Source organism: Alligator mississippiensis, chromosome 1, assembly GCF_030867095.1.
Source record: "Alligator mississippiensis isolate rAllMis1 chromosome 1, rAllMis1, whole genome shotgun sequence".
In the NCBI taxonomy this organism is placed as follows: Eukaryota; Metazoa; Chordata; order Crocodylia; family Alligatoridae; genus Alligator; species Alligator mississippiensis.
Window position 1 is genome coordinate 267,798,829 of NC_081824.1, and position 18,877 is coordinate 267,817,705.

At 47.2% G+C, this 18,877-nt stretch overlaps 1 protein-coding gene across 1 annotated transcript in view; it reads left to right on the forward strand.

Moving 5' to 3' along the window:
• Nucleotides 1–15,665, forward strand: part of LOC102566363 (immunoglobulin superfamily member 2) — a 37,198-nt gene extending 21,533 nt beyond the window's left edge. The window contains exons 5-10 of the mRNA XM_059724328.1: nucleotides 751–1,131; nucleotides 2,228–2,617; nucleotides 9,923–10,336; nucleotides 11,473–11,868; nucleotides 12,379–12,789; nucleotides 14,603–15,665. Of these exons, the coding sequence (XP_059580311.1) occupies nucleotides 751–1,131; nucleotides 2,228–2,617; nucleotides 9,923–10,336; nucleotides 11,473–11,868; nucleotides 12,379–12,789; nucleotides 14,603–14,889 (2,279 nt within the window). The 3' untranslated portion in view covers nucleotides 14,890–15,665. The remainder of the gene's footprint in view (nucleotides 1–750; nucleotides 1,132–2,227; nucleotides 2,618–9,922; nucleotides 10,337–11,472; nucleotides 11,869–12,378; nucleotides 12,790–14,602) is intronic.
• Nucleotides 15,666–18,877: the final 3,212 nt, after the last annotated feature.

Genomic DNA, 18,877 nt, shown 5'->3' on the forward strand with positions numbered 1-18,877 from the left:
TAGAAGCAATAATACTCCTTTTCTCTCAGCTGCTCTAAGTGAATATGAGTCTTGCTGTGAGTATCCAGTCATGCTAGAAAAACCCCTTTTATTCTTTCATATCCTTTGGCACCTCTGAAAATTATTCCTGTCTTTTCCTTCAGCCTAGGTCCCCTGCACCTCTTCCTTCCTTTCCGTACATCTCCTTTCCAGCTCCCTGCCTAATGGGCACCTCACCCCCTGTTCTAGTTTGCACATGCCTGTCATAGTTTGCACATGACTTTCAAAGGTGGCTGCTCTTTCCTCAAAGGGTAGTATTTGTTGTGACATCCTGTAGATGCAAGCCAGAACATGGACTATAGCTATATTAACTCTAAAAATATAGAACTCTTCATAAACTGTAAATAAACCTGTGTTCATTGGGAAAAGCTGATAGAAGCTGTGTCCATGCTAGTGGGGAAGAAAGGAGAATTCAAGGTTTCCTTGTCAAGGGTCTGGAACCAGGAACGTAGCTTTCTCAACCTAGCAGGCAGAGTGGAGGGGCAAGTCTGCCAGTTGACTATATTGTAGCCACTGAAGCATTGCCTGATATGATGGCACTGGGAAGAACACTGGAAGAAGGGCTCTGCAAAGTAATAAATAGGTGGTTCAAAATCTCCTGACAATACCCTACCGTTTTTGTGTCAATTTGCCTTGTCTTTTTGTTTAACATAAGGATGTTTCAGGCACATTTGGAAAAGGCTTTTCACCTGAAGTAATTGTCATTCACAGAAAGCAACCTGCAAGTGTCTGTGTTCAGCAATGCGAAGCAAATATGGGAAGGAGACACTTTGATCTTTCGCTGTGAAGTAAGCGGAGCGAAATACCCTTTGTCCGTGAACTGGTGGCATCTGAAAAAGAGCAGAGATCAGGCAGAACTTGTAGCTGGTATGGACCGGGATGGCAAACTGAGCCTGGGCCCCTCCTTCCAGGAGCACAGTGCTCAGGAGAACCTCAGACTAGAAAGGGTGGGTCCTACCACGTTCATCTTGGCCATATACAAGATTTCAGCTATCAGTGACGGAGGACCTTATAAATGTGAAGTGACAGAGTGGCATACTGACAGAAGCTGGAAACAGGCCCAAGAAACCTCTGTAGTGGTTAATCCTCTCAGTAAGTTGGTATAACCTTTTTTCTTACATTACAGTTGGATGTTATCCTAGCTGAAGCAGTGTGGTTCATTTTTGAAAATCCAGTGCAGTGAAGCAGTATTTCTGGGGAGTGTTCCAGGCTCTGCCATTGAGTCACAGTGCAACCGTAGGCAAATCACTTAAGAGCCGTATACTTCTGTTTCCCTACCTGTACCAGAAAGGAAATGCATCCTGCTTGCGTCATGGGAGGAATAATTAGTGATTGTTTGAGTCCTCCTAATGCAGGGGTGGGCAAAATGCAGCCCCATGGGCCGGAGGAGGCCCACCAGGCCATTCTATCTGCCCGCGGGGCCCCTAAAAATATTAGAAAATTAATATTTATCTGCCCCTGGCTGCCTGTCATGCGGCCCATGATGGCTTGCCAAAACTCAGTAAGCAACCCTCCACCCGAAATAATTGCCCGCCCCTGCCTAATCCCAGGTACCATGGAACTGCCAGTTATTTCTTAGCTTCCACCATGGTCCCACAACTTCTTGAAACACAAAATAAGGATATTTTTTCTTTCGACACCATTGTTTGTGGAACTCAAATTGCACAACAGGTTGTACTGGGGTGTGCTACTAGTGTCCTGAGTGAGGGACCTTGATTTTTGGAGTGTGCAGAACAGAATTAAGGGGCATCGTCAAAGTTCTGTGTGCAGGGTAGTGGTTGGGGAAGGTTGGGAAAGCAGCAGGCCAGGGTCTAGGCACATTTCAGAGTTTTTTGTATAGGGTCAGGACTGGAATAGCGGGGTGCAGGTCAAAGGGGAGTTGCATTAGCAGAACTGAGTTCAGGAATGACAGAATGGAGTTTGCTTTTAATCAGGCCTCCATTGCCTGGGCAAGGTTTGTATGCTTCACAACAGCCTAAGGTACATATTGTCAGCCTGGAGGCAACACTTCTCCCTGAAACATGAATTGGGATAAAGCTACTGGTTCCTCAGTGGCATGAGCACTGACTTCACTTGTCAAATAAACCAAGCCCCCAGCACCCACAGATATAGGAAGGACTTAAAGATGGGAGAATTATTGTATTTTAACCTTAAACCTTGTACCAATGATGGCCTTCCTCATTGACAGATTTGACTGCTGTGCTGACAGCCCGAACAGCAACCATCAAATTGACGCAAGATTTTGAACTCTTCTGCACCGTCTCTGTTGCTGACAAAGCACCAGTATCTGTCACTTGGCAATTTCTTCCCACCACAGAGAAGGGCAGCTATCAGCAACTAGTCAAACTCATGCCTGATGGCACCATCAAATGGGGAACTACCACACCGCACTTTCAGAGGAAGACCAAACTCTCAAAATCTACATCTTCTTTCCAGCTTGTAATCCACAGTGCCACAGAGCAGGATGAGGGGAGATACAGGTGTGATGCAGAAGTCTGGAGGAAAAGCTCACCCCCAGCAGGACTTCCAGCTGCTGCAGTGATGTCTAATGCCGTGGCAATAAAGGTTAATCCACCAGGTGAGCTGCAGCAAATGCTTTTTCTCAGTAGCAGCTTTGTGTGTTATAGACATAAATCTGAAAGAATATAATTAGCAGCTACTTGGACTCCTAAGCCTTAAAACTGCTGGAGCACCCTCCAAAATGGGTCATGAAGCTGGGCCACCCCAGCAGGGTGCTGGCTGCATAAACTCTGCCTCATCTGGTGGCTTTTATAAATGCTTTTAAAGTGTATTTAGAACTGGTGAGAATAGGCCTCTGCCTGTTGAAAGGGGATAAAGAGGGAATGGCCACTGAAAAGTCACTCTCACATGTGTCAGGAGACTTGAACCAGGCAAGGCTGGAGGGTTGACTCCAGGCTCATTCAGTTGTTGACCCTGTCTCCTCAGACGGTTACCAAAGCAGGACACTTGAGGCCAGTGGTGGTTTTGAGAAGTGAGCAGGACTTTGACAATGATCTGCTGTCAGTAAAGTGAATCCCTCAGCTGTTGTAAGTCAGTGAGCATGTCTACACATGCACTTTAATGTGCAGCAGGTTATTCTACTGCACATTAAAGTATCATGGCAAAAATAGTGAGAAATACACTAACGTGCAGTGGAATGAATCTACTTCACATTAAGCATCACTAAAAAGACATTAGTTTTTGCTACTGTGCATTAGGGCAGCCTAATGCACTTCTATGTAATATGTCATATTAGAGGTACTAAACTTAATTTGCAGTAGCAAAAGCGCACTAATGAATGTGTAGACACACCCAGTGTAACTGCTGAAGTCAGTAAGGCTCTAGCAGTTTACACTAGTTAGTGACCTGGCCTCTGGATAACATAGAGGAACACCTAGACAGGCAAGTGACCCCAAGGCTAGGCCTATGTTGCACTTGCTGAAGGAATTTTCTAGTAGTGGTTCTGCTAAGGAAGAAAACTTTTGTTTTTTTTTTACATAAAATCTTTCCATTTAATTGTTGCCTTTACAATTCAGTGAACTGAAATCATACTCTCTCCATGCTCTGAAGTGACAGGCTTGCTGAGGCAATAGGCTTAATATTTTCCCTCAAGTTCAACCTCCCTGCCCCGGCCTTCTCCCTATTGATCCATTGCCATGTGTTTCCATTCTTCCTGGATTTTTTCAAAGGGGCTCTATATTTTGTATCTGAAATACAGCTATTTAATGGGTGGGAGAACCTGAGAAGCAGTAACACAGAGGGGATCGAGTTGTGACACTGAACAATGAATTAGATTTCAGAGATTTCATAGATGTTAGTGCTGGAAGGGACCTCGTAAGATCATCAGGTCCAGCCTCCTGCCCAAGGGGCAGGAAGTCAGCTGGGGTCAAATGGTCCCAGCAAGATAAGCATCCAGGTGTTTCTATGTAATGTGGAAATGTGTGATGTAAAATGGCAGGAAAAACATCAGTGGACTGGTATGTTGCCTTTGTTGGGGCACCCTAGTCACAGGAGCAAGAAGACAATGACCTTAATGGCCCTTGAGATACCATAGTCATTCCTGGTCGCTGCAATACTGCTGGAGGAGCCACAAAAATGCCCAGGGGACTGGAGGGATTGATTTGACAGGTGCCAATGCCACCTATGCAGGACCAATGCATAGGGGGTGCACGCAGGTGCACATGCACCCCCTGAGTGTGGTGGTGCACCACCTACAAGAAGGCAGGAGGTCACCACTTGCGACCCTGCCGCCAACACTGCCAGCGGCATCTGCGGGCAGTCCATGATTGCCATTGGCCACAATTGACACTACCGGTGGCATCTGTGGGTGGCTGCTGACCCCTGGTCGGCACTCGCTGCCGACAGCGCCGGCGGCATCTGTGGGAGCTCCCTGCTTACCACTGCCACACTCCTGCCGCCGCACTCCCACTGATGCTGTGCCCCCCAGCTGCCAGGGGCACGTGTCATTCATGCATCTATGGAAAGGAACATAAGCATAAGAGAAGCAGATTACTCTACAGTAAACCTCTAGGAAGTGCAGCGTGAACTACAGTCATACCTTGGCAGGAAGGGGAAATGTGACGGGGCAGTTAGCATGCCAGTCACTTTCAGAGGAATGACGGCTCTTGAAACAGCATTGGCAGCCATCAGGGAAGACACATGACCAGAAAGGGGTGGGGCTTGAGGTATATATAGGCCCAGGGCCTGAGGTAGGCAGGCAGTCTCATCCAGGCAGCTGACAGGAAAGGAATTTCTGATCAGGCCGGTGAGAGAGTGACCCTGGCTCACACCACATGTCTGTGTTATGCAGTCTTAGGGCTGGGAGCTCAGCTGTAGGGCCAGTGGGACAGCCAGCATGCAGCCTGAGGGCTGGGGGGCAGCTGGTGGTCAGTGGAGGGGACTAAAGGGAGGTACAGAGGTCCCAACTGGCTCAGGGAGAGAATAGCCAGAGGGCTCAGAGAGAGAGTAGGGGCCAGAGGCTTGGAAAGAGAGCAGAGGGTCAGAGGGCCCGTGGAGCAGGCAGAGCCAGGGTGCCCATAGGCCTCACTGGCTTAAGAGCCGGGCCAGGGCTCAGCAGGGACCGAGGGCCAAGAATGGCAACAACTGGAGACTGGTGACAGCACATGGATCTCAACTGGCCTGGGAGAGGGACCAGGGTCTAAGGGGAAGGACCAGAGGGCAGGAGGGCCATGGCCAGAGAACAAGGGAGCCAGAATGCCCGTAGCACAGAGAGGGGCTGGTGTAAGGATGAACAGAGCCAGGAGCCCATAGCCTGTAGGGATGGTTATGTGTTTAGTGTGTGTGACATCTGTGAGGCATGGGCATGGGTATTGGGGAGGACAGAGCCTACTTCATTACCCTTTAAGGTGATGAGCACAGATGCCCGTGTTCATGAATGCGAGAGCAGGTTCCCTGTTCCTAAAAGAGAAATACAGCATGGTATGACAGGAGAGGGAAAGGGGAGATTGCCCAAAGGGAGTGAAGTTAATAAGGATTGAGGGGGCTCCAGGGACTTCACTGCCACCCCTGGAGTAGGACTCTGTTACAGGAAGACAACAAGTGCATAAAATAGGTCATTCCTAGTTCAGACATCTCTGACAGTTCAGCATCTTACTTTGCCAGCCTATAATGCACCACACCATTTTGTCCTGGGGAGGAGAAAGGAGAAACTCATTCATGACATTTGCCAAAGCTGTGCACAGTGGGTTGTTTCTGTGCAGAGACAGCATAGAAGGAGCCTGTGGTCCTAAGGTAATAATAGTGCTATTTGCTGCATCTTTGCATGTGGGCAAGCATACACACGCATGCGCATGTGTGTGTGTTTTCATGTAATTTGAAACACTTGGGTTCTTTTGCATGCTCCAGCTGTTTCCAGGCTTGTCGGAGAGCAAAAAGCACATTGTCAGCAGGCAGGGTTCAAAGCAAGACAGGCAATGGGAGATTTTGCTTAATTAATTACATTGAAATTGGTTCTGTTTTCCCTTTCATATCTTTATGCACTAAAGAGAAAGGGAAGCAGCCTGTCTGCTTTTTATGGTAATTGATTTTCAGCAGTGCGGCCATGAATGGCAGGCACTGGTAGCAAAGCACTCTGCATCCTCTTGAGGTAATGTTTAGAGGGACTGCACCAGCAATTTCTCTCATCAGAATTTAACAGCAGCTCCCTTTGAGCCTAAGCCTAAACACAGGAATATTTTTGCTCCTGTGAATTGAGGGAGGCCACCACACTGACCTCTCTAAAGTGGGATGCATCTGTTGGCTAGAGCTTGCAACCCAGCACAACTTTTGTGGGAAAGTCCCAGTTCTCTTGGACTTTTTTTGTGCTCCTAAGGGCCATCTTACAAGCTAGCCTGACTCAACCCATCAGAGTGAAAGAGGCGTTTTCTTGGCTCCACCTGAAAACCTGGCTGATGTTCCTATAGTTGTCTGCCTCCAAAGATCTTCAAGTGCTTTGCAAACTGGACACTACAAACAGTTCCCACTCTCTGGCATGCCATTCGTCCTGGGATGCAACACAACAGCTCTTCATTAGTGCACAGTTGTAATGCATGATGGTTGCCATCAAGGTGATTGTCCGGAGTGCCTGGAGCTAACCAGCAATGTGAGTCTTGGATGAGCCCAGCCTTGTGGGATAGCTATTCTCTTGGCCAATCCTGGGGAATTTGAGGATGTCTAAAGCTAGCGCATGAGCCTGTATTGGTTAAATTGAATTGAAATGGAAACTTCTAGCCAGTCTAGATCTTCCGTGATGCCCAAGGGACATAACACACTGACCAGTGGGTTGCAAATGCCACCATTTGGGAACAGAAATGAAAAATAGGAATACCCTTTGAAATTAGAGGAGGGAAGCATAATGAGGGGAGCAAAATGGATAATCTAACTTGGGTAATGAAGCCTCAGATTAATGCCCCTCGTCTCTTTACTGACTGAAGGCAGTCAAGGTCTTTTGTGGGAGTTTTTTGGGCCTTGGTCCAGAAAGTGCCCCTACAGCAGTGCATTGCTGCTCCTCCACATTTAAGGTGACTATTTTGGGAGAAGGAGAGTACCCCCTACAGAGCCACCTGGCACACCTGGGGGCTTCCATGCTGTTAGCACTGGCCTTGCTGATTCCTGGAGCTGTTGCGATTTGGTTCCTAACTACCCAAGACAGGTTTTCTCTTCTGTTCTGAGGCTAGAGATCAGTTGTGTCCTATCCCAGTTAAAATGTCTGTGTGTGGTGGAGGGAGTGGGGAAGGGGGAGAATAATTCGTGCCTTTAATTCTGCAGTTTCCTTCCCTTTTGGTCAGGTAGAGGTAGGGTCTGTGTCAACCTCCAAATCATAGAATCAGACTCCTTGATCTGGTAAGGCATTTACCCATGGGGCCTAAAGCCAGGCAGCACTTCAGTTTCACTCAGAGGCTATGTTCAGGGGCTGAATCTGTTTCCAGTTATGGTGAGTTAATCTGTTTACTCTTAAGATTGCTAGCTGTGTCTGGAGCCAGACTTGATGGGCAACCCTTTTTAGGGAGTGAAAAACTACAGAAATGGTGTAAACTCCAAGCTCCGTCTGTCCTTGCATGCCTATCCACAGCCGCCTTATGCCTCTTGTTGCATTCGGCTGCAAATCCTACTGTTGTTCTCTTGCTGAGTGAAGATCAGGGCTGTAGAACGTAGCCAATCTAGCTCACCCTCCCTGAAATGTTTTATGAGGCAGATCCTAGCATCAAGGCATTTTGATTGTATTTTCAATTTGGGAGCAATGTGCAAACATCTCTAGTGAGATTTAAGATGTGGAAAGGAAGAAGGGGAGGGGGGGCAAAGAGAGAGAGAGAGAGAAAACAGGAGACAGGGAGGCAGGGAAGGCAGGGAGAAGAGTGTTTTTTCAGGACGAATGGGGAGGGAATAGGTACTGTGAGGTACCAATTTGAGTACCTCACTTTGTCCATAATATCAAGCACTTCTTTTACACTAGAGAGGCAGTCTCTTCTTGTCTTCCTGGTCTTCTCTAGACCAGTGTGATTGGGATTAAAGACTCCAGAGCTAATTTCTGTTCCCAGTTCTCTGTATGCTTAGCAGCATGGCACAGCCCTCTCAGTTACAGTAGCCAGCAAAGTAGAGCTGCCTTAGCGAAATGCAAGAGTAAGGGATTCTAGGGCAGGATATAAGAACCATCTATGTGGTTGATTCATTCCCTCTTGCTGCCTCCTCCAAGCCACCCCCAACAAGACACAGGAGCCCTCAGCACAACCCACTCTTGTGTTCAGTGTCTGTTTGGCTAGTTTCTCTGCATCCTTAGCCTCTGCTGTGCAAGGTGATGAAACAGAGCTTGAAAAGAAAGAGAAAGGAAAGAGAAAAGGCTTCAGAGAAGCAGTCTCCTTGCTTAGACAGTGAATCTCACCATCCAATATAAGCAGTTCCTTAGAAAGCAGGATTTGTGCACTGGGGCTGGGAGGTGTGGGTAGGAGACGATGCGTGTTTGTATGTTTTGTATTGCTTTCCCACAAGAAATTGAATTAGGAACAGGCTATGTGAAATCAAAACTAAGCCCTGTAAAGAGGCCACATTAGCCAGATAAGTGACAGTATCATTCCAGGGGAAATGAAGGCAGAACCGAAGAATGGATTAGGATTTTTCTTGTGCTGGCCTTAGTCATTCAGTGCTTAATTGAACAATTACCAGGTATAATGGCCAGGGACATTTGGAAACACATTGCAAGACTTCTAGTTAATAACCAAGGCAGACAGATGAGGCAGGAAATGTTACTGAAACCCACATAGGCTCTTTAGTTTTGCATGCAAAATAAGGCCATCATTATTCACCATTTCTGAAGCTGTGCTTTTGTTTTTCATGCCGGTGGAAGTCTGGTGGTGAAAAATGCAGGAGACAAAAATGTCCTCTCTGCCCACAGGACAGGGAGTGAGCTGGGAATGTGGCCAGTGTACCTCAGCTCTCCTTTCACCCTCCCAAACTGCTTTCCCAGCTCTCCCCTGCTCACTGTCACTGACTGCCATAACTCTGAAGTCAAACCCTTGCTTCTGGCATCTTCTGCCTGCTCTAACCAAGGGTGTTCTTAATGTTCCTGGCCTTGTGGTTGTGTGTGAGGGTTTGAAGTGGCAATTTGGTTTAGAAGTAGCAGTCTGGGGAAATATGGGAGTAAATAGGTGCCTATGAATGCAGGGGACTGGAATCAAAGGCACTTTCCAATCCAATAAACCAGCACCACCTACCATTATTATGTAAAATAGGCAAGAACCAGGGAAGGTGATTAAATTATTTAGCATGCTGCACTGGGGTATAACCTAACAGATATGGGGCTGAATATCAGCAGAAAATGTTTGCAGGAGGTCTGAAAGAGAAAGTGTGGAGGCCCCATCATTTGAGATCAGTTTAAACCTAAACTGGGCAAAATTCTAGAAATACCTCAGAATTGGAGCAATCCTGCATGGGGAGGAAGCTTGGTTGGGTGACCTTTTCCATCTCTGACTTCTCCCTGGTTCTCACTGGTGCATTTCTTCAGAAATGATCCAGTGGGTGAGTCTGCACTGAGAATTTCCAATTTAGGACTGGTTCCTGATGCTTAGATGTGAATACTTCAACATGGTGGTGGTAGGGCTGACCAGGTTGGTTTGTTGTACAGGTGCTTCTGGGGGATTGGTAGAAAAGGTGTGTTCATAGGTTTGCTTAAATGACAGGAATGTTGTAAGCAGTGCAGTTAAAAAGACAGATTATAGTTTGGGCCTGGAGTCCCTTAGACTGAGACTTATATGAGGGTCTTAGCACTTATTCTCATCCAAGGCCTCAGTGCTGATTTCTAAAGGCATGCTTTCAGTAAGTGTACCCCTTTCCTACTGGTGCCCTGATACTGATAGCTGTTATATTAAGTATTCTTTGCTTCTTGATTTAGAAAGCAAGCTAGAACTAGACACACAGAAAAAATCCCTAGACATCTCTGGAAGCACAGCTGCAGAAATCGAATGCAGAGTCCTATCACAGACCCAGAGGGATTCTCAGTTAACAGTCGCCTGGTACTTCCTACAACCTCCTCCAGCAGATGCAGCCCCACTCCAGATCATGAGGACCAACCTCAGCAACATTATTGACTATGGGACAGAGTTCAGCTCTCCACGGCAGAAATCCAGATTCTACAGTGAGAGGGTCTCTAATGACCTATTCAGGCTACATATTCTGTCTGTGAATCATGGTGACCATGGCAGGTATTACTGTGTTGTGGAGGAGTGGCTCTGGCTGGCTGGTAGTGGCTGGTACAAATTTGGAGAGAAGGAATCAGAGAAGACCACACTGGAATTCAAGCTTTCAGGTAAATGAACTGGCCCAGCAAGGGCTTAAAGCAGCTGTCTTCCTTGTAGGGAGCTGGGAGTTATAGGTCACATGCAAGTTTGCAAAGGATCTCATCCAAGGCAGGAGAAGGGATGGCTGTGAACCTCTAAAAGGAAAAGTATTACTTAGTAGGGTTGATCAGATCAGCCAAACCCAGCATCTTGTCTCCAACATCAGCTGACACCTAATGCCTTGAGAGCATGGCCTCTGTCCTTTCATGACCTCCATTATACAGTCAGTGCTCTTAGCTAAGTAGGCAGTGAAACCAATGGAGGAGAAATTCCTTCCCACCCTTTGTGAACAGCCACTTATTATCATCACAAAGTTTTCTAAATTGTAAAACAGTCTGGACATCACAACTGAAGCAATAGCTTCTTGCCCCAATCATCACATTCTCTAATAAAGCAAAATTGCCCCTTAACCTTAACATTATATGTATACAAGCCTATGCCCTACCACACATCCCCTCCACGTTACTTCCTTTAGTCTTACTGTAATTATGTTGCATCTCCTCCCACCCATCAGTCTACCTATTCTACCAATGTTTTGGTTCTGCTTCCATATCACCCTAATTTCTTCTCTTTGATGCATGACAACTCCTTGCAAATGGTGAACCTTTAAGCTAAGTTCTTAGGCTTTTTTTCTGTAAGCGTTCATTTTCTATTATCAGGGCAGGTACAACCACAGGAAGCAAGGGTTGGATTCACAGCTGCAAAGACCTGATGCTTAGCACAGCTTAGGGTGGGGGCAGGAGAAGAGGCCTTTGGTGATCACTTATGAAGGCTGATACGTTCTCTATTCCCAGCATTTGTGGTGTAGTGGTTCCCTTCCAAAGTCAGCAGATGGGGGCTGGAGGCAAGAGCAGAGCATGAGGTGGGTCCAGCCCTAATAGGGCACATTGTGCACTAGCAGGTCACATGAATTCCTGTAACCCTGGAAAATAATTTAATTCCACTTACTGGAAGGGGCCCTTTAGCAGGCCACCCAAATCTCCCACAAACTGCATGGAAACTCAGATCAGCCTTTCAGCACTCCAGAACAAGCCTTTCTGTTCCTTCTGTAATTTTGGAATGCAATCTCCCCTTGACGACCTTTTCTCTTTGCTTCCTGCAACAGAAAATAAACTGCATGTTGAAAAAACAAACCACACCATCTCATCTACAGAAAATGAGGATGTGACTATGAACTGCATTGCGCAGAGCTCAAACCAACAAGCATCTCTCTTGTCTGTTGTCTGGTTTTACAAGTCCAAACACTCTGGGGGAAAACCCCTTGTGAAGGTGCATCCCAAAGGCATGGTGGAGATTGTCGAGGAGAATATGGCAGGGAGGCTGCAGTTCCTCCGCCCATCCTCTGGTGACTTCAGTCTCGTGATGAGGAATGTGGAGCTGGGTGACAGTGGTGTGTACTACTGCCAGGTGCAAGAATGGCAGTACAAGAACAGCAATGGAGCGTGGGTTCAGCAGGCCTTGGAGCTGTCGGGGTACACAAGTATGACAGCACTTCCTCCAGGTAATGCTTGTATTGCACCACATCCAGGTCTCCTGTCTATGATACTACTCATCTCAAGCACATATCTGCCACATCTCTTAGGGGTTCTTGTGTAGTCAGGGTGGAGGTGCACTGGCAGGCTACAACTGGAGACCCAGGACTGTTGTATTGGGGGTGCCTCAAGGCCAAGACAAGGGAGCACTTAGAGAGTGTGGCTAGGTGCCCTAAGACTGCACCAGCAGGGAGTACAGTATGTTAATATGAAGGTGCACTCTTTGGGATCTGGGGTTGGGAAAGCTGGAGAGGGTGCTTCATGGAAGGGCTGGCATGCTCTGGCAAGCTGTGTGGGAGGATCTGGGTCTCTGAGTATTTTGGGGCCATGCTGGCCAGCTCATAGGGAACTCCTGGGGGCAGAATAACCAGAGGAAGGGCCCTTTAACAGAAAATACACTAGATATTGGTTTTGTTCTTCCTTGCAAAGAGCCAGCTACATGCAGCCACCATTTCTTCTCTCTCTCTCTCTGGTGACAGATGCTAACCTGCAGGTGCATACGAGAGACTCAGCAGTTGTGCTACAAGAGGGCTGGGAGGAAGACATCCACCTAGACTGCAATTTCACTTCCAAGCTGAACAGCAATAGCAGCACCGCCTTCTCTGTCAAGTGGTGGAGAGTGACTGGAGCAGGAAGGGAAGAACTAGTCAGTATAAACCACAGCTCTGTGTTTCAGTATGGCCCTGCCATCAACAGCAGTGTCAGGACCCGGCTGAGGTTTGAGAGGCCCGGGAAGCTGCAATATAGGCTGATGCTGCTGAAGCCTGAGGTGTCTGACAGCGGTGATTATTACTGTCATGTGGAGTTGTGGATGCTTGGTCCTAGGAGAGTCTGGTATAAAAGGAGTGAAAGGCACTCAGGAAACAACACTGTGTTGATTCTACCATCAGGTAACCATGACCAACTCTAAGCGCTTTCACAACTTTCTTCCTTCAGCCTGTTCTGCTTCCAGCTCTGTAAAATGGGGCCCAAACCAGAACTTTGGGGTATCTTTACATGTGCTCTGGGGTGGATGGGGGGCTGGGGGGAGGGCTTTAATTAGAGCAGTTCCGAGTGCCACTCTAATTAAAGCATCCACAGCGTCACATGTATCAGTGTCCCGTGCTTCAAAATGGTGGCAGGGGTGCTTTAACTAAAGCTTGTTCAATGAGCTTTAGTTAAAACACCCCAGCTGCCATTTTGAAGCATAGGGATGCTGAATACCTGTGACACAGAGACCACTGGAGCGTGCTAATTAGCATGCATCAGAGCAGACGCTCAGCACGTGTATAGATGCCCTTGGATCTTAGCATTCTGGACTTGAGTAGGAGGAGCAATCCTAACTCAGCATCGCAAACTGTCCCCTACCTTCTCACCGAAGCTTGGCTTTGAACCTTGAATGAAGGGGCCTTCAGGGCCTGGTCATTTGAAGTGCTGGGTGCTCTGCCCCTATTCCAGTAAAGTGCTTGAGCATGCCACAAACCACATTGACTTCAAAGAGATTACTCTGGTGCTGAAGTGTTTTACTGGACTGGGTGCTTGCAGGGTCAAGGCCTCAATCCGGATCTGGCTCTGCAGCATGATCCAGTGTATACCTCAAGCTCAGCTTCTAGGAAAATTCTGAAGGTCCGGGGGGATCCCCTAGGTTTGCATAAGCTCTCTGGTGTTCATCTGAACCTCCTGAGACTGGGAACAGATGTTCTGGGTCAGATTTCCTTTTCTCTGTGTACCAGAAAGGCCTCTGAGAACAATATGTCCCCCAGAGAGAACTGAAGTGTGTTTTGGGTGCACCTAAAATTCAGGACTGCAGATGGCTTGTGCAGTATTGAAATTTAACTCCATGGAATCAAAGACTCCAGCCAGGCACATGCAGCACTGAGGGAGGCACTTGTGACTTCTCCTTTCCTCTGCAGCTAGGCCTCTTGTTATGTTATACTGGTATGCTGTCAAAGCAGGATTTGCTTTTTCACTTGGCTGTCTCTATGCCAGAAACCACTGAAGATGCCATTAGGATCACAGATAGTAACTTAAGCCAAGGAAGTGACAGGGCAAAATTTTATGAGCTGTGGTCATGGTCAGGTCATATTTGCCTTTTGTGGCCTTAAAATCTATTACTATATATGAGGGTGAAGTTGCACCTTACGCATAAAGTACACTAAGGGCACTTAAAACATGAGTGTCCGCACATTATAAAGTTTTTGTTAATTCTTACTAAGTGCCCTCTGAGCACTTCAGAGTTATACTACTTCAGGTGAGGGATAATTCTGGGCTGTACTACCTAGCTTGTGTTGGAGTCAATTCAGTCTGCTCCATGGAGATAAAATGAGCAATTCACAATCCTCCAGCATCCCAGGATGCACTGCTCCCAGGCCCAGCCCCCCCCTCCACCCTGGGCAGGGACAGAGCCCACTTGTCCTGGCTCCTAGCCACACTCCTGCTTACCAGCCCTGTAATGGAAAGTCAGAGATGTGCAGGCAAGAAATGGTATTAACCCTTAACATGTGACTGGTCACTGAACGTTCTAATTTTAACATCACTTAACATGTCACAGATTTAGTACGGTCCGTGTGTAATATGTAACTTCACTCATATGAGTGAATCATAAGCCATAGAAATCCACTTTGCAAACATCACTGACACTGTAAAGATGGAATAGAGGGGATAAGAGTCAAATCTGCTCTTGTATTCAACTGGGTTTTATGTGTGTGGTTTTCTTGGTTGCAGAGTCTACAGTTTCTTCCAGGATCTGTTCGTCACCATCACTGCTGCATTTCATCCTAAGTTTGCCTCTGATTCTGTTCCTTATCTTGACTGCTGCTCTACTGTACCTGTATGTCAAATTCAGGCAGACTAACAAATCACCTATCCCATCAAAGGAAGAAAGAAGCCTGTGGGTGGAAATGGAAACGCCTGAAGACGCCATGGCAGTGTATTCTAGTCACAATAACGAATGCAGTAACAATCAGAGGGAGGAAGAGTTGAGTAAGCTGAAGGAGGGTGAGATGGAGTGAGAGCTCGGGGTGGTCTATGTTGTGCATCACTACATGGTATGACCCCTTCAATATGCATGTTTCCATTGTATCACCTTCCAGTGGAAAAGCCAGAGAGTGACATGGACTGGACTGGCTGGCTCAGGGAACAGGAACCTGAGTTATAGTGCTTTTTGTTTCTCTATCTGCCTAGCTACCCATATATCTTTATGTTGCTATCTGTTCAGTATTCCTCTCCGGCTTGTACTGTCCAAAGGCTGGTGCTACTTGTAAGCCACGTGGGGCTGGAGCTGCCTGTGCTTCTAAAGGGCTGAGCACGTAGCATGTAACAAATGAAGAAACTGAGCTACCCCAGAGCCCTACTGGCAGTATTTCTGCTGCTGTGGAGCTCATAATGGGCTGCACTGAGTCTTTGGAAAGCAGTGTTCACAGCCAGTCAGGCATGCTCCTGGTTATGCAGCACAAGACAGAAGTGCGAGATCCCAGTGGCCTTAACCAAATATTGAGCACATCTAACTTCTCTGTTGACTGAATGGACACAATGAGCCCACAGAACTGTGATCTTGGGATACTCCCCTCATATGAGTGGTGGTGCCTGCTCTACTGGCAGTAATCCTGCAATTCCCTGCACTACAGCTCCTGTCAATTCTTACTGGAGTGGAATCAACAGGTCTTCGTTGTTATAATAGTCCCCTTAAAACTGCATTCTTCAAACCACACAGGCCAACCAGTGCTAAAGCTGAATAAGGATTTGCTGATTCAAAAGGCTAGTGCAACTGGAACTGAGACACGCCCCCCCCCCCCCCCCCCCTTCCTTGAGATAGCTGGTTCTTGTCCTGATGCAAGCAGTCTATGAAAAGTCGGTGCCATTTGGCAGCTGTTCATACTGTGCATTAAGGGAGGGGGGATATTAGTCCATTTGCTGGTGGACAAGCACGTTCAGCTCCCAAACACATTGTCATGACTTTCTGTAACCTCTACTGTTGTTGCCAGTACACTGTAGACCCAAGGAATAATACACAGTGGCAGGGGAGTGTGTTAACAGGCATGGCCCTACTGCTGCACCTGTTCTGTTGGTAGGTAGGTTTCTAGGCTTAGTGTTGGAGTGGGAGGTATGTGAGGGGTCAGGGGTGCTCCCTATGAGTTGGTTGGATGTTGTTTGAATATTTGCTCGTGTTTTCATAGCAGGCTAGTGTGATACTACCGCCTGTGAATTGCAGATGCAGGCCAGAGCAGGCTCCTTTGCTTGGCATCAAATGTGTGCTTGAGCCATTTCTAAACATCTACTAAAACATGAGAAATTGCACCCAATATTCAGGATTTCTCCATCTCTTCTTGCTACTGCCCCACTTCAGCTTGATTAGCTGCAGGCCTCCCCTTATGGCACTTCCTTTAGACGTGGGTTGGGAGGCTTAATTAAAGCTTCTGAAGTGCTGCAGGAGTCTTTGGTAGAAGAGCCTGGAGAAATACAGTGTCGTGGTGGTTTTGAATCTCCTGGTTTTGCTGAGCTGAAACCAAATGTGTTTGGCTTTATTTTAACAGATTTAATTTTTTTTTCTCCATGAGCGAACATAAAAGAAGCTGTGACTTATCACTCCTCCCAGAGCTCCGAAGCATTCCTATTTTTAAAGAGGACATTTCACTCAGCTGAAGGGAACATGTGAGAAGGAGGGGAGGGGAACTTATTTTCTGCTGAAGCTCTTCTTGACACAGCAGTGGCAAAAGGGACAAAAACCACCTCAGAGCCTCCCTTTACCCTGGACCCAGCTTCTGGTGTGAATTCGAGCGGATGATAGAAGTTGAGTTGCAATCACCCCTTAAGGAACATTGATGCCCCCCACAACATCTCCTCTAAGCCATACCCCTACCATGTCCTCTTTCTGCTCCTTTGGGAATCCCCTCTGCTAGTGGCAATATATGGTGAGCAGATACATGGCATTTATGGTCCTTTTCCGTCTTGAAGCCACGTAAAAGGACAGCACGGTAGCATGTAACAGGGCCAAGAGAAGCTAGTCAGCTGTTAGACATTTGGTAGCTGCTGTAAAAATATAGCCATCAAAGCTGTGCCATATTATGGAAATGCTGAGTGTGTGGACTCATTTGCCATGAAGCAAAGAATCAATGGATGAGTTTCTTCAGTGAGGGAAGCTCTGTTTACCCAGCACTCTCTTAGAAGAGTGCGAGGAAGAGAGCCTGGAAGTCAGAGGGAGTAAGGTGGAAATGCTGACGTGAGAAAAGAGAGCTAGTTCATTTCAAACAAGCAGACCCAGCACTTCAGTCCGAAGCCAGTAAAATCCCCCGAACAGCTAGGCAACCGTTAGACTAGTTCAAAAGGAGAGAGATGTGAAGGGAGTTCAGTCAGAAGTTTACAAATCGCATGATCCCTTTGTAGTTCTTCTGCAGCATCTACCTCTGTGCACATGCAGAAATGCCACAATAAAGGTTAGCTTGAGCTGATCTGCTCCCCCAGGCCACACATGGTGTTACTTGTGTTTGGACAGGCATTTCTGAAGGGTTACTGTGCTCAGCCTCAGCCCTGGAGGACCAAATGCCTTTCACTGCCACACTGGGGATGGCAGCAGGCAAGGTGGAGGTGGATGGGTTGTACATTGGGCAACACTATATGCCATTTGCCATGTTGGCAAGCAAGTGCTGTGTGGAAAGGACTCATCTGTGACTCATCCTACAGGTAAAAAGTCAGTTTCCCCTGCCTTGCAATGCCCAGGAAGCAGTAGAAACATCACTACCATATTACTAGACCTAGGAGACGCACAAGATTTGGGACCTTCAGGCACTTTAAACAGACAGACTGTGGTTCTCATATCACCCATCCTGTATTGTGTCCCTCTAGATCCTTACCTTCTGCAAGGTTCATAGATTCATAGATGTTAGGGTCGGAAGGGACCTCAATAGATCATCAAGTCCGACCCCCTGCATAAGCAGGAAAGAGTGCTGGGTCTAGATGACCCCAGCTAGATGCTCATCTAACCTCTTGAAGACCCCCAGGGTAGGGGAGAGCAAGCCTTGGGAGCCCGTTCCAGACCTTGGCTACTCTAACTGTGAAGAAGTTCTTCCTAATGTCCAGTCTAAATCTGCTCTCTGTTAGCTTGTGGCCATTATTTCTTGTAACCCCCAGGGGCGCCTTGGTGAATAAAACCTCACCAATTCCCTTCTGTGCCCCCGTGATGAACTTATAGGCAGCCACAAGGTCGCCTCTCAACCTTCTCTTGCAGAGGCTGAAAAGATCCAGTTTCTCTAGTCTCTCCTCGTAGGGCTTGGTCTGCAGGCCCTTAACCATACGAGTGGCCCTTCTCTGGACTCTCTCCAGGTTATCCAGGTTGGATGTGATCTGGTTCTTTTTCCTTGTGAGCCCCCGAGGTTTTTTTCACCTTTCTTCCTGTGGTGAAATATTTTAAACTACAAATAAAATAATACAGACAAAGACACTGTGTGAATCTGCTTCTGGTTTTATTCCAGTTTATTGCTCTTTAGAACACCAAGAAAATTAGACTTTTTTTCTGAGACTCCAGCCTTGCATAAGCCATGAAGCAAGAGTCTGTACTGTGGCTATTCCTACCTCCCTTCAGCTGGTTCCTTTCCTTTCTCATAGAATCACAGAAAAGTAGGGCTGGAAGGCATCTCCAAGTTCCTCTCTCATCCCTTCTGACCTATGGTTTCAATTCCAGTGAAGGATCAGGACTGTAGTCTGCCAGGCGCTGCATGCACATATAGCATGTGCATAGCTCCTAGCCCAGAGAGCTGCAATCTAGGTCATGATGAGATGCAACAAATAGATAGAAACAGTATGGAGAGAGGGGCAGGTAATAAAGGGTGCTTATTATTGTACTGTTAATAGGCAGACATATGTCTCCACCCCCCTAGTTGTGGTCAATCCACTCTGATTCCTTTTTTCCCCCCAGGCAGCCATTTTCCAGATTGGTATTGAGGCACAGCCAACAAGATGGAGGCCTAGAGACCTTGGGTGTAGGTTAGTCCTTGCAAACCCTTC